General features: G+C 53.8%; 1 protein-coding gene across 4 annotated transcripts in view; it reads left to right on the top strand.

Moving 5' to 3' along the window:
* GATAD2A (GATA zinc finger domain containing 2A) overlaps positions 1–14285 on the top strand; it is a 36153-nt gene that overhangs the window by 9305 nt on the left and 12563 nt on the right. For 3 of the 4 annotated variants that reach the window (XM_042835631.1, XM_042835629.1, XM_042835632.1), the window contains exons 2-3: positions 424–499; positions 6558–6829. In XM_042835631.1, the coding sequence (XP_042691565.1) occupies positions 6567–6829 (263 nt within the window). In that variant the 5' untranslated portion in view covers positions 424–499; positions 6558–6566. Of the gene's footprint in view, positions 1–423; positions 500–5804; positions 5949–6557; positions 6830–14285 lie in introns of those variants that run through there. The other variant, XM_042835630.1, reaches the window with a different exon arrangement.

The raw sequence follows: 14285 nt of genomic DNA, 5'->3' as shown, positions 1-14285 counted from the left end.
ACACACTCACTTGAAGCGATTTCCCCCTGCTTTCTCTGTACGATGTGGGCTTCATGGATGCTCCTGCAGGGCCGTGGGCTTGTTCTCAGGTGTCCCCAGGAGCAGTGTGGGGCTGCGCGGCGCTGGGCTCCCATCAGGGATTTAGCCAGCATCCATCTGGGCACGAGGACACACTTGGGTGTCCTTCCCATGCAAACGCCAAATCACTGATTGCTCAGCAGGGCTGCTGTGTGAGTTTGTGTGTTGATCCGAAAGCATTCGAGCCCTGACTTCAATTCCTTCCCAGCTTAAACCAGAGGATGCAGTCTCTGCCCTTCCCAGGGTTTTAGGGTCACTGTCTCGGCGCGTGCATGCCAGCTGAAGGCAATGGGCTCCTCGCTACCTGGACCAAAGCTGTGCTCACCTCCTTGTCTTTTCCTGCAGGACCTGCACTGCGGTCCCTTTCAGCCACTTGGTGCAGACAGGACCCCCCCGTGGGACCCATGAACCTCACTGACAGGTAGGACAGGGGAGGGGATGGCACTGGGGCTGGGGCTGCCATTGGCATCGGGTGGTTCTGCTGCCTCAGCTGGCAGTAGCAGAGCTCAGGTGTTGAACTCAGGTTCTGCCTTCAGCAGAAGTCGCCTTTCACTTAACATTTAGCCAGCACTCCAAAATTGGTGCGTCTCCGTAGTTTGCTGATGGGCAGACAGAGGAGTTTCGCTTCCTTCTAGCTGGGCATTCACAACAGCTGCAGAGTATTTTCGGTCTTGAACAAGAGGAGAGGCAATAGCAAGCACACAGCAATTCCTCCCTTGAGACCCGTGTAGATCTCAATCGTTTGTGCAACCCCCAGAAGTGAAGTGGTGAATGGAAATGAGATTTCTGCGGCTGCCCTATGGCTCTGCAGTGGTGTATGTGAAGCTGTGCTTTGGAAAGCCCTTAGGAGTGCCTGTCCTGTGCTGGTGGAGCTCACCTCTCAATGGATTATTTAATCAGTAACGTCAGGATTTGTCCGGTGGCTGTTTTGTGGTGTTTCTTTCCCCTCTGGTGATGCATGTGAGGCGTTCCTGCTCTTCCCTTCTGATGCTTTTGCTCTAAAGGGTTGGTGTCACTGCTCATAGACTTACTGACTTGTTGCACTGCGCTTTGTGCCATAGTCGACTTCAGAGCTGAGCCCAGGTTTGTGCAGAACAGAACCACCTTCATGGGGAGGGAAGGGCCGAGTGATGTCACACCAGCGCCCTCAGTGTGACATCAGCTGGCAGCGGGGGAGTGGGAGCAGCAGTGAGAGTCGCTGCGCCGCTGCCACGCTTCAACCTGTTGACCACAGTTGTGGAAACTTCTTAATCTGCTCTCTTGATCAGTGAGTAATCAACCTCCGAGCGCCCGCCGTGCAGCTCTGAAGCTGCAGAGATGTGCACACGAGTGCTGTCTCCTGCTTCAGCTCGCTGCCTGAACGCTGCCCTTCTGAGCCCCAGTCAGGACTTGTGCTTAGCTGCTGTTCTGCTCTGAGGAATCTTGGTAGCTTTTTGTTTTCTTGGTAATACAAAGCCCAGACGCAGTCATTAGCAGACTTCCTGCCCAGTGGTTTCTAGACAAAAATAGATCATAAAACTTGGGGGAGAATTCAGGTCAAGCAAATCCCTCATGCAGTGGCTGTGGGCAGCACCCTCTGAGCGCACGCTGTGAACCCCAGCTGCGGCCTTAACACTGGTGTAACTCTAAAGCTATTTAGTGAAGAATGGGGTGAGCAAGTGGAGAAGAAGAGAACTCCCAGCGTTGCCCAGGTCTTCCTTTTGGTGCTGTCCTTTGCGTCTGGCTCTGCCTGTCCCCTCTGTGGGTGGACTGAGGTTGTATTGGTAGCTAATGCTGGGTGAACGCGGGGTGGATGGGTGGCAGGTTTTACTTTTGAGTGAAAATAAATGCTTGATGAATGGTTTTTAACCATCAGCTTTTATCTGAGAGGGCTGATGGGGCTGGGGAGGTGAGGTCGGGCTGCGTGCTGCTGCCATTGGATGCGGTGATGTGAGACCCTGCTCTGGGGGAAGAGCAGCAGCATGAGGAAGAGCAGCACAGATGTGGCCGTGCCTTTAAAACAAAGCAGCACATACTTTCTAAGATCATTTTGGCAGCGAGAGCTCCTTGGAGGTCCTCACCCAATGCCAGCAGATCAGTTTGACCTCTCAGGCCGTGGCCGTTCCACATCCGTGCAGCTCTGTTTGCTGTCATCTGTGGCACACAGAGCTTTGTCAGGAATTGTGACTGCTGTGCTGCACGGAGTGCTCAGAATCCCGAGCTCTAATCGTTATTGTGAGCGAACGGAGCCGAGCTGTGCCATAAGCAGAGATTTCTCTTAAGGTGCATTGACACAAAAGCAGAGCAAAGCAGAGCAGTGCCTTCTGATGCTGTGGGACCTCTGCTCTGCTGCCTGGCCAAGAGCAGAGCTTTGTGCTCGTGGTGCTCGGAGCCTCAGCAGCTGTCTGCTGATGGCACACACACTGCTGCCCCGCTCCCGTGGTGCTGTGGGCACAGCGTGGTGCTGGTGGGCTGCCAGGGGGACCTGCGGGCGCTGCCACGTGGCTGCTGCTGCTGTCACAGCGCTGCACGGTGCTCGGCTGTCCTGCAGCACCAGGCTGCAGCTCTGGGCTGCTTTCCACCCTGGGCCCAGTGCTGTGCCGCCGTCCCCGCGCCCACCGCTGCTCCTTTCACCGTGAGCCTCGTGCCTTGGCACAGAGGAAACTTCTGTCAGCTTGCAGCTTCTACCAGCGGTGCTGAGCGAGGCTGCTTATCTTCCCCTGCACGCTCCCGGCGAGGGGAAACGATCCCAAACGATCCCATTGATGCACGGCGGGGTCGGGGCCGCCACGCCTGGGAGTGCCGCCGGCCGGCCGTCGGCGTGCAGCTCGGCAGCGTGGCAGCCGGCGAGGAAAGGGTTAAGGGCTGCCATTTTGTTATGTAACACCCTTAATGGACATATCGGTGAATGGCACCAAAATGGCAGGGCTTAACCCTTGGTGGGCTGGCAGCAGGGCACCCGCTGCCCCCCTGCCCCGCTGCTTCGGGGTGCTGCCGTGGGGAGCGCAGCCCCGGGGCGGCACGGGAGCCCAGGTGAGGGCAGGTGTTGGGACTCTCATTTCTATCAGCCTGCTGGGTTTTTGTCCTGCCTTCATTCATTCTTTACAAAAATAATAATAATCCTAACGATCATCCAGACTTTAATTTGGATTCTTGAAATCTGCTTTTTTTTTTTTTTTTTGAGATTTATACGGCCAGGTCCTGAACTCCTGCGTGTGCACGTGTGGGCATGCAGACCCAAATGCACCTTCACACAGTGCTGCACGCAGGGATCATAACTTTTCCGAGGAGCTCTCACTTCTGCCTTCTTTCTCAGTGAGTGCACAGGAAAAAGGCAAACAAAAAAGCCACACAACACCTATGGCACACCAAGGATCAGAGCTCAGCTGCAGCACAGAGCACGTGCTGAAGCATCCCTGGGCTCTGATCAGCTGCACTTAGAAAATAGCTGGAGCCACCTCTGGCTGCTGCTCACCCCGGGGTATTGGCTTGCACGTGCACCTTCCCTTTCCTCTTCTGTAACCTTGCCTCTTTTTTTGTTGCTGTTTTCCCTTTCACTTTTGATGCTGGGCAGGAGGGCTGCTGCTCTTTGGTTTTGGCTGCTGAAATAGTGCTGCAGAGCAGGGTTGCTCAGTGCTGTTCCTTTTGCTGCTGCTGGGGCTCCAGCAAAGCCTCAGGTGTCCTCCTCGCTTCGGCTGTCTGTTTCCCATCACTGTGTTGTAAGAACCGAGTGCCACTGGTGCCACGCTGGGGCTGCCCGCCTTGGTTTGGGCCATACTGAACATCCCTGGCACAAAGCAATTAATTCCCCACATCTCAAACTTTTTCCTGTTCTGTAGCTTCTCCAGCAGTTGTGCAGGTGGCAGCCATGGGAGCTGCCATGCATGGTGCCTCCCCGGCCATGAGGCTCAGCACAGGTTTGGGCTTTGGCTGCTGGCAGTGTGCTCAGAGGGCAGTGGAGCAGCGTGGAGGGCTCTGGGGCAAAGCATTGTATGCTAAACTGCCTTTGAATTGTTGGTAGGAGTTAATCTGTTACAGCAATAGCACTTAAAGCTGAGAATTGGCTGCTGAAGTCCTGAGTGCTCCGCTCCGAGCCGCGCTATTTGCTGTAATAAAGAGCGGAACCTCCCATAGAAACTTGAAATTTACTGCGTAATTCTTTCTTACCCTTCCTCCTGGAGAATGGAAGGTGGAGTCAACGCTGTCTGCCCCTCGTGTGTTCGGTGCCTGTGAAAGCTGGGGGAAGCAGAGTGGGGTTTTGGGGTCGGCTTCCAAAGTGATGTGTTGTCCTTCGCAGAGCCTGGCTGTTCTGAGCTGCTGATCTGAGCCCACCCAGCAGAATCAGCTGGTGGAGATGCAATCCCAGTGTATCCAGCAAGCTTCTCCCTAACAATTGCTGTCCCATCTTGCTGCCTTCTCATTGCCATTGCAAAAAGAAAAGGCTCCTTGCTGCTGTGTGCTGTCCTGGGGAGCCTACAGCAGGATGGGTGTGCTGGGAAGGTGCGTGTGTGCACGCAGGCTGTGCTGTTGGCTGGGCTCAGCCCAGGGGTGCTGAGGGGGCTCTGGGGCTCTGCCCCGCTGTGCACAGCTGAGCTGCTGTGAACATGGGTGTGTAATGTGGGGTTGTGGTTCATTGCCTGTTTTTCCATCCCCTGTAGAGCTTTGATGGTGTGTTATTGTTAAATATCACTGTGCGCGCAGGATTTAGACCTGTGGCCTGCGGTAGAGGTGGAGTCCTTCAGTATAGCTTGAAATTCATCTCAGTCAAAGATAGGAGTAACGAAGAGAAATTACAGCATCTTATGAACGCTCCTAAAACGTGGAGCCTACTTTGCTGAGGCATGGAGGCACTGAGCAGTGCCAGATCAGCACCGACTGCTGGAGCTGTGCTTCTCCTCCAGGACTGGGGGATGTGCAGGTGCTGGAAGTGAACCCAGACCTGCTTGGTTTTGCTTCTTGTCTTCTCGAGGAGGTTTTGCACCAGCTGAGCAGCCCTGCTGCAGGAGCACCTCTGTGACAACGGCAAACCCCCGTGTCCATGAGCTGCCCGGTGGCCTTTGGATGCAGCTCTGGCTTCAGGTACATCTGCACTCAGTGAACAGCAGTGAGATCTGCCATTCCTGCCCGGGTTGTTGGGGTGAGGGGCAGCTTTGCTGTCTGCAGGGCTGCCCATGGCTGGAGCTGGATGTGAGCTGCTGTGCTGCTGCCGGGCCCTGAGCTCAGCCCAGCACACACACGGACACACAGACACACGGACACCCTCCTGCCCGGCTCTGAGTCCAGCAGCAATGGGCTGAGCAGAGCCGTGTGTGACTGCAGCTGTCCCTTAAAACAAAACCGAGTTCTTTGTACAACAGCGGGCAGAGAAACCTGCGGTCACCGTGCGGGGCTCAGAGCCTCCGAACTGCGGTTTCACGGAGCTCTCGGGTGACATTGGTGGATAATGGGGGGCGGGGGGGAGCGAGCAGAGGTTAATTACGTTGCGTGATTATGTTAACCTCACCGCTAAAAACATTGGAAAGACTTGGTCCAACTATTGTGCGTCGGCCTGGCTCTTGAAATCCAGTTTAAAAGCGGGGGAGGGGGGGGAGGCACTGCGATGGGAGGGACTCTTAATTAATTAATTAGAAAGGGAAGGGAGGGCTCCCCCCGCCCTGTGCCAGCCCCGGGCGGCCGGCGGTGCGGGCGGAGGAAGAGGAGGAGGAGGAGGAGCGGCAGGGATGCTGCGGGCGCTGGGGTTAGCCCTGCTGCGGGTCGCCCGCTGCCGGCTCAGACTGGTTTCTGGAAAGTGCTTTGTCTCGCAGGCTGCATCCTGGGAAGGGTCATGTGGAGCCCAGTGATGTCATGGGATCAAAGCCTGACTCAGCTCCGCGTCCGAGGGGTGTCCGCAGGTACCCGCTGCCACCCCGCGGCCCTGCGCTCTGCCCCCGGCCTGCTCTGCTCCCAGGAGGGGCCGTGGCTGCGCGGCGCCATGCAGGGCTCCCCGTGCGCAGCGCCGTGGTCCCGAAGCCCGCGGCTGGGTTTGGGTCCTGGCACAGACGTGGCGGCTCTCCCAACCCGATCCTAATCTCCGATTTTGTAATTACGCTTATTTGCATGTCAGGCAAATCCATGCGTTCTTCTTCCTGCTTCTTGGGAGAGCTCCAAACTTTCTCGACGGTGGGGGTTTGCGCGTTCCCCGCTGCAGCCTCCTGCTGCTGTTACTGCAGTTCCTGCTTCTGGTTGATACTCGGAGGGGTTTGAGGCCGTTTACTCCTTTTGCCTTTTCTGTTTGTTTTCGCCTCACATCAGAATCGCAGGCAGGGTGATGCTGGGTGCTTCGCTCTGAGATGTGTGCTGCAGATAGGGCAGGCGAGCGTACCAGCAAAACTTTTATTGCTCTTTCAGAACTTCTTCTTTCGCAGCGAGCGCCGTACTTTGCCCTGTTTTGAAATGAAGGTGTTTGGTCCAACTTACTTTTTGCCAGGCGTTTAACTCGTTTGTGTCTCCTCTCTCCCCAGAGCCTCACAATGACAGAGGAAGCATGCAGGACACGAAGTCAGAAACGAGCCTTAGAACGTGAGGTACCGCATAACGATGTGGACAGCAAGAAACTAAAAATGGAGAAAGGACTGTTAGGAACTGAAATAAGTGCTGAAGGAGACATGAAAATAAAAACGGATCCCGGAGCTGGAAAAGTGCAAGGACTGTTAAAAAGCGGAGAGGTGAAAGCAACCATCAAAGTGGAGGTTCAGACGGGAGACGAGCCCGTGGACATGAGTACTTCCAAAAGGTGAGTGGGGAGGGGACCCTGCATGGGGAGACGTGCTTGGCTGGCACTGGGAAGGAGCCTTAAGGGCAGCAGGAGCCCGAATCTGAAGGGCAGAGTGCAGCTCTGGCTCCTGCTGTGGCATCCAGCCGCTCCTGTGCAACGCTGGTGCTGTGTCTTCTGTGAGCTCAGGCAGCTGTGATGAGCAGCTGAGTGAAGAAGCCTTGTCCTGCATAGAAGAACATACAGGCTGTAAGGAGGATGTGCTTTGAGCTACTGATTGAGGTTTAGAGGATCGTATTAATTGAGCTCTGATATTGGAAAAATAATAGGTGGTGATTGCCCAAACAGAGGGGTTTGAATTGCGGCTTGATTCCTCCTGACAGAGCAGTGTGTGTGGATGGGAGTTTCTTCTTATAGTAAAGGATGGATTTTGCCACTGGAGTTGCTGTGAAATGATGGCACCCTTCTGCAGCAGCTCTGTGAAGCACGGGTTCTTGGTGCTTTCCCGAAAGGCCAGCATCCCTTCCATGCCTGAACAATGACATCTCAGAGCATGAGCTGCTCATTGCTTTGGCACAGGATTTTCCCTTTGACCTGTGCTTGTGCTACACAGGTGAATCAAGTGTTCCTGATGGAGGGGCATCACCTTACGGCCAGATTCCAAATCTTCTGCTGTATCCAACCCAGCTTCTGTCCATAGCAGGATAAAAGCTTGGTCACCACGAAGACCTTGCTTGCTTTTTGCTGCAGTGAGGTGAAGTGATGAGCAGGAAGTCAGGAGCCTCGTTTATTCCCAGTCCCATTGGAGCAGTGCTGTGAGGAGCGGGGCTTGCCTGCAAAATGTTGAACAGTTCTCAGGCTATGAATCTGCATCTGCTTGGATGTGAGGCATTACAGCAGTGCAGATTTGAGATGTGAAACTGAAAACACGAGATTCTTATCAACTGCGAGGGAGTTACTGGGAGGAGGGGTGCTGCTGGGAAGGCCAACGTCTTTGATGTGTAATGGCAACTCACCCGTAAACTTTTCCCAACTTTTAATGCTTGAGAAGCAACAAAGACCCCAGCAGCTCTATTCAGGAATCACTTCTGTTTTTGTAAAGTAAGACCTCCTCCATCAGCTCGCTTGAGGAAAGGGGAGAGCTGTCAGCTCTTTACAAACCTGCTGCAAAAAGGGCAGTGCATAACTCAGGTTGCTGGAGTTGATGCCTGCGAGGTGCTCCTGCCCTGCTCAGAAGTTACTGGGGCAGCTGGTGGTTCCCATGTCATGCAGCGTGTTGTGCTGATAGCAGCCACTCTCTTCAGGCATCTTTTCGTATAATTGCTGGCTAATTAACGCAAGTATGCATACTGTGATTTTATTTTATTTTTTGAAGAATATCTGAGAAGATCACTCATACCTGAAAGCTAACAAGTCAGAGGCGGGCATCCTCGCTCTCCGGTTGCAGTACTTGCCCCCACACGCACGTGCTCTTTGTGAAGCTGTTTGGTAAATGCCTGCCAGTGTTTGTGCTGTGTGAGCTGCACGGGGGGCTGGGAGCGAGGAGCTGCGTGCTGAGCTGCCCAGGGAGCAGTGATTGGGGTGAGGAGTGTCTGCCACTTCAGGTGGAGGTGGGACATCCTTTATTGCTGCATCCCAGGGAGGTGGGGGAGTCTCCTGCTCTGGAGATGTTCAAGACCTGCCTGGATGCTGACCTGCTAGGGAACTGCTTTGGCAGGGGGTTGGACTCCATGAGCTCTGGAGCTCCCTTCCAACCCCTACGATTCTGTGATCCCATCTGTGCACAGGGGGAGACGAGGTTTCCCCAGATAAAAAACCACTCGGCGTAAGGAGACGCTCTGAAAGCAAGCCCTCAGAGTTAATGATCATAACGTAATTAAGAACTTTGCGATGCTCTGGCTGAGCTCTTTGGGTGCTCTGTGAAAGTTGGGACGTTGGCATGAAGTTCTTAACAGGAGCACAGCCGTGGCACAGGGTGCAGATGCCTCCTAGGGCTGAAGATGCTTTGATACAGGAGAAGCAGCATCGGATCCTCGCGTATACAGGAGCACAGTCAGTGTTTGTGGGAAGGTGGGTCTTAATTTCACAGGGATGTTTTTAAGCGAGGGATTTACCTCTCCAACACCTTTGATCTTCAGAGGAATTCAGCTTTCATAAGAGCTGTGTTTTCAAAGTAGCTGAGCTGATTTTGTGAGCAGATGAATAAAAGCTGGTGCTGGAAGTGACTGAGCTACTACTGCCTCCTGGGTTGGATAAATTCATGTGCAGTAATGTATGGGGTTCTGGCTTTTAAACTTCCTTTAATGCTTTTAGAACTGAAAACATAATATTTTCCTTGGAAAAGGTGGCCCGGCAGTAATCGTGGTGGAGCTGACGTCAAGCCCATTGAATGGATGATCCTTCTGAAATCATTTGGTTTTTCTTTTCAAGGTCTGAAATGCAGACCTGGCAACACCTGGGCACTAAACTTAAAAAAAAAAAGAAAAAAAAAATAGATTTTGCTTAATTTTTTTTAAATTTTTTTTTTCTTTTGCCCTGAACCTTGAAGTTAACTTTATAAAAATAGTATCTGGTTGGAGCACATGTTCTGATGCCAGAAGAAACAGAAGGAAGCCTGTAGTGGTGGAAGGCTCTAGGAGGTCACGCCAGGCCAAAGCCAAGCCTGCTGCTCTGCGTGGCATCGCTGTGCTGCAGGGCTGGCCTGGGAGCAAGGAGCTGTGCCCCCTTCCTAAGGGCATGGAGCGTTGGCAGTGGGGTGGTTCAGCTGTGTGCTGTGTGCAGGGCTTTGCTGTGATCAGCTGCTGTGCATCAGCGCCGAGGAGCAGAGCATCGCTGGGACGGCCTGAGCTCTGCCCTCTTGCCTCTTTCCTGGCCCTTTCCTCCCTGTGTTGTTGTTTCTCCCTTCCCTTCATGCTCACCGCTCGTCCACCACGTTTGCCCTGTGCTGAGCATCAGTTGCTCCCGCTGGGGCTGGCGTCTTCCTGGTGCTGTGCTGGGTCAGTTGTGCTTACAGTGCTCTGCACTCAGCTCCCAGCTCTGTGAGCTGCTGGCTTTGTAACCTGATGGTGGCATTCCTGACACAAACCAGTGGCACGTGCAGCGATGGTGCAGCTCACAGCAAGCTGTGCTGGACACCAGGAGCGACGTTCCTGGGCTCAGGCCTGTCCTCCTCCACCAACAGCTGTGTTCCTTGTGTTGTCCTCTGCAGCCTCCTAGTTTTCCTTCCAGTTGAAACAGGAGTCTGGCTAAGCCAACCATTCCCATTCGGCACTTTGGGGTTATATTCCACCACGGCTGCCTGCACCCTTTTGTTTCCTGATGGCCCACAGAAGTACAAAGTACAGCCTTGAGCTCTGGCCTCTCCAAGTGGCACCCGAGCTGGATTGCCTTAAGCCACGGCTTGTCTGCCTCAATGAGGAGTGAAAAAGAAGGATGGGGGCTCTGTGGCATCCCTGCAGTTGGTGCATTGAAGGCAGCATCTCAGTCCTTTATTCCCTTCACTTTACAGTCTTGCTGGTTATAACACGTGTGCTTGGGGAGGGTTTTGCCTTGCTCTGGAACCCCAGAACGGTCGACCGTCTTCTCCGTGTGCTGTGTGGTACAATGAAAAGTAACATCTAGTGGGAAGCATTTGGGAGCTGTGTGTGTAGCTGCTGTGCCCTGCCTGCCTGTTCCTGATGGGGTTTGGAGTCTGAGCGTTGGACTTTGAGTTCTGGATTTGGTTTTTCGTTTGTTCCTTTTGGTTTCAGCCTGGCTTTAAAAAAAAAAAAAAAAAAAAAAAAGTTTCTTGAGGGATTTTAATGCTGTGTTTTAAATGCAGAGATGCTTTGATTAAAGTTTAATTTATGTTCAGAGGAAGGGCAGGAAAGGAATGAAGTTTGCTTTGCTTCGGTTGCACACCGCGGTTGCTAGATCCATCACAACCCCTTTGATTCATGTGGATGCATCTCCAAAAAAAAAAAAAAAAAAGAGTCCTCTTTTCCCCACTGCATTGCTTGTTCTTGCCTTGTTTGTCTTCCTTCCCTGCCAAATATTTTTGGATGGGAGCATACAAGAGATTGCTGAATGGACTGAGGCAAAACTGTTGCATATTTGCTCATGTAGATGAAGCTTTCGGCTGAGCATTGGCTGCGCTGCCTCCTGCAGTTACCTGCTGCTGGGCACAGTGCTGGGAGAGCGCTTTGCAGGGCTGTGCTGTGCAGCTGGGCTTTCCACCTTCCGGGTCAGTAGTTCTGTAACTTCAATGCCACGCTCAGTGGATTGGTCATCGATTGTACTTTATTTATTTTTGGGGGGGGAGGGATCGAAAGAGCGTTTGGGAGCACGGGGAAGATACAATGTGCAAAAGGCAGCTTGGGTTTCGTGTCACGTCGGTGTCTCCGGATCTGCAGGAGCAAATGTAAAGGCGCTGTGGTTCCGGAGCTCTGCCATGAAAGCAGTGAAGCTCTGTGAGCTGCTCTGTGGCCGACATCCCCCAAAATGAACCTTCCCAGCAGAGCCCATGGCGCTGGGCGCCTCTGTGAAGAGTTACCATCACGGCTTTGTTTTCTGCCGTAACGCATCATTGAGACTTCAGTCTTATGGATGGTGATCCTGTTAGGGGTGCTGAGTCCATCTCCACGCGCCTCGGCCCTCGGGTCTGTCGTCTCCAGCACCTTCACTGGTCATTTTCTGCCCCAGCTCAGAGCTGTGAGGCTGCATTCAGCCTCCTGGCCCCGTTCCTTCACATCACCAACTCGATGTCCCCAAGGCAATGTGGCTTTTCTGCTTTGTTCCCTTGGTTATTTTCTTCCGGAGTCGTCGTCGTGCTCTGAATGTCTCAGGATGCTCCAGGACTCTGAGGAGAACTTCCAAATAGCGTGAAGCAGGCGTCCTTCTGCCAGGGGGGGGTTGGAAGAGGGAATGGAAGGAAACGGGGCCCTTTGCTTTGGGCGTTTGGTGACCTGGGGCTCTGCGCTCACTGCTTCCCACAAACTTTGTGCAAGGTCTCTGTTCAGCCGTGGTTTATTGCCGAGGATGCTTAAATAGGGGCAGCAGCACTGCTTTCATCTTCCTGCGTACAGCCCGGGTGATTGAGACAGCAACGTTTATGAAAGCTGAAGGGGGGAATAATAGAATTATGTCTTTATTTAGCTGAAGGACATGCCTGATGGCTTTGGAGGATAAAGGTCACGGTGCCGGGGCAGCCATCCCAAGTTATTAACTGCTGGTGGCAGCGTTTGTCCTGAAAGTGGTGATATTCCCATTGTCTTTCCCATTTTGAAACATCTGCTTTAAATTTCTCTCTTTACACACGCAGGCTGACAGAAGAGCGGGCCGAACTCTTTCCTTATTTTGTTGTTTTGGTTTTCTTTTTAAAGAAAGGTTGTTTTGCAGAGCTGTGCTCTGGGATCCCCTCTCTTTGGGACGGAGCTTCGTGTTCCCCTCGCTGCAGGTGGGATGCGCTCACAGGGCTGCTCTGCTCCGGTTTCGCACTGCCAGGCGTTGCGTTGCTGCTGGAGCTTTTCCTCTTTTCTCCCATTCCGTCTCATTAATCTTTCCAAAGGTGCAGTGAGCAGATGGCTGCTGATGGAGATCTCAGTGGCCGGTGCTCCTGTGCAGCAGCTCCAGCCTTGGCCGTGCAGCTCTCCGCGCCGTTTCCTTCCTGAGGTGCCCAGAAGCCAACAGACCGAGGATCCCAGCAGCACGGCGGCTCTCTTGGGGACTTCCTTTTGTTTTTGTCCGTTTCGCTCCTTTTTCTCGAGAAGCGCCGTCCGTCCCTCTGCACACAGACCCCTGCTGCTGCCCCGCGGCCCGGCCCGCTCCATTTTCTGTGCCACCACCTGGTCCTGACCTCACCTCACAAAATGAAGGCCGGGCCTCACCGGCTGGGACCGCCCGTTGCCATGGCTTTCGCCGTGCGGGTCACGTGATGCGGCGTCACGTGACCCCGCGGTGCCCCACTCAGTGCAGGACGGCGGCGCCTGGAGGGCTCCATGGGCCTCTGTGGGCCTCTATAGGGCTCTGTGGGGCACTATAGGGTTTTGTGGGGCTCTGTGAGATTCTATAGGGCTCTGTGAGACTCTATAGGGCTTTGTGGGGCTCTGTCGGGCACTATAGGGTTTTGTGGGGCACTATAGGGTTTTGTGGGGCTCTATGGGACTCCATAGGGCTCTGTGAGACTCTATAGGGCTTTGTGGGGCTCCATGGGACTCTATGGGGCTCTGTGGGACTCCATGGGGCTCTACAGGGCTTTGTGGTGCTCTATGGGGCTCCATAGGGCTCTATGGGACTCTGGGGGCTTCTATAGGGCTTTGTGGGGCTCCATGGGACTCTGTGAGATTCCATGGGGCTCTGTGGGACTCTGTGGGGTTCAGCCCATCTGTGGTTTGCAGGGCTGCTGTTGTAGGGACTGTCCCTCGGTGTCAGAGCCCCAACCCCTGAGTATTGCCATGCTGTTGGAAATGGGGCCCGTGGGTGACAGCACTGCTCTGCTGTGTCACCATGGCTGTCGCTGTGTTGCTCTCCTCCCTGCGGGCTGGTTGTGATCTGAGCCATGGAATCATGGAGTGCTGTGGTTTGGGAGGGACCAAGGCGCCACACTGCCCCTGTGGTGCACGTGGGTCAGCTTGAAGGCTGGAGCAGGCAGCAAGGTCCCATGAGGTCCAGAACTGGGCGCCTCAGATCCCCATGGTTACACCAACCTCAGTTTGTGGGTGCCACGAGGGCCTGGATTCCTGCCTGGAGCAGCTCAGGCTGGCAGAAGGCTGCAACCACATCCCCACCTCCTGCCTGGACCTGGATGGTGCTGCTCCATGGCACACGCTGCCCACTGCCACCCACCACCAGGCCCTGTTCTGTTACAGCCCATCCGAGGGCACCAGCAGCCAGTTCCATGCCACCAGGTACAGAAACACATTGGAAACCTTCCACCTGTGCCTCTGCTGCTTTGGAAGCCCTCAGAGTTTCACTAGGTCGGGTTTACTGGCTCGCTGTGCCCTCTAGAGGACACTTCTCCCTTTGTAATCCTTTCACCAAAGTGGAAATTGCATTTTGAAAGCTTTCCATGCAGCTCTCGGCTGGCTTTGCTGTATCCCAAACGTGGCTCCGTTTGCTGTGGGTCTCCTGGTCTGCGGGGCACGCAGCTCTTCAGTGATGTTGCTCAGTGTGAATATCCTTCACGTCTCTAAATAAGATAATAAGGGTTAATTATTGGATTCTTGATATACGGGGAGTAGCTGTAAAGCCTGGAAATCGTTCTTTAACCTGAGGGGTAATTACCCGATATGAAGAGGCAGAAAGCTTCCGTGCCACATCTCTTACCTGTGAGTAGTACAAGCCACACTTAAATATTTGCTTAGCCTTGCTTGGTACAAGCTCTCCAGGCATTTTTCCTAATGCATAACTCACCACAAATTTAGAAGGCTCACAGTGTAAACTTCATTGTTCCTACTTCTGGTTTTGGGTTTCAAGGAAAACAGCACGCAGCCGTGTGTGC

The sequence above is a fragment of the Centrocercus urophasianus genome, unplaced genomic scaffold (genome assembly GCF_019232065.1).
Source record: "Centrocercus urophasianus isolate 14NV4802_14NV808 unplaced genomic scaffold, USGS_Curo_1.0 seq_54, whole genome shotgun sequence".
In the NCBI taxonomy this organism is placed as follows: Eukaryota; Metazoa; Chordata; class Aves; order Galliformes; family Phasianidae; genus Centrocercus; species Centrocercus urophasianus.
This window is presented reverse-complemented; position numbering and strand designations above follow the sequence as displayed.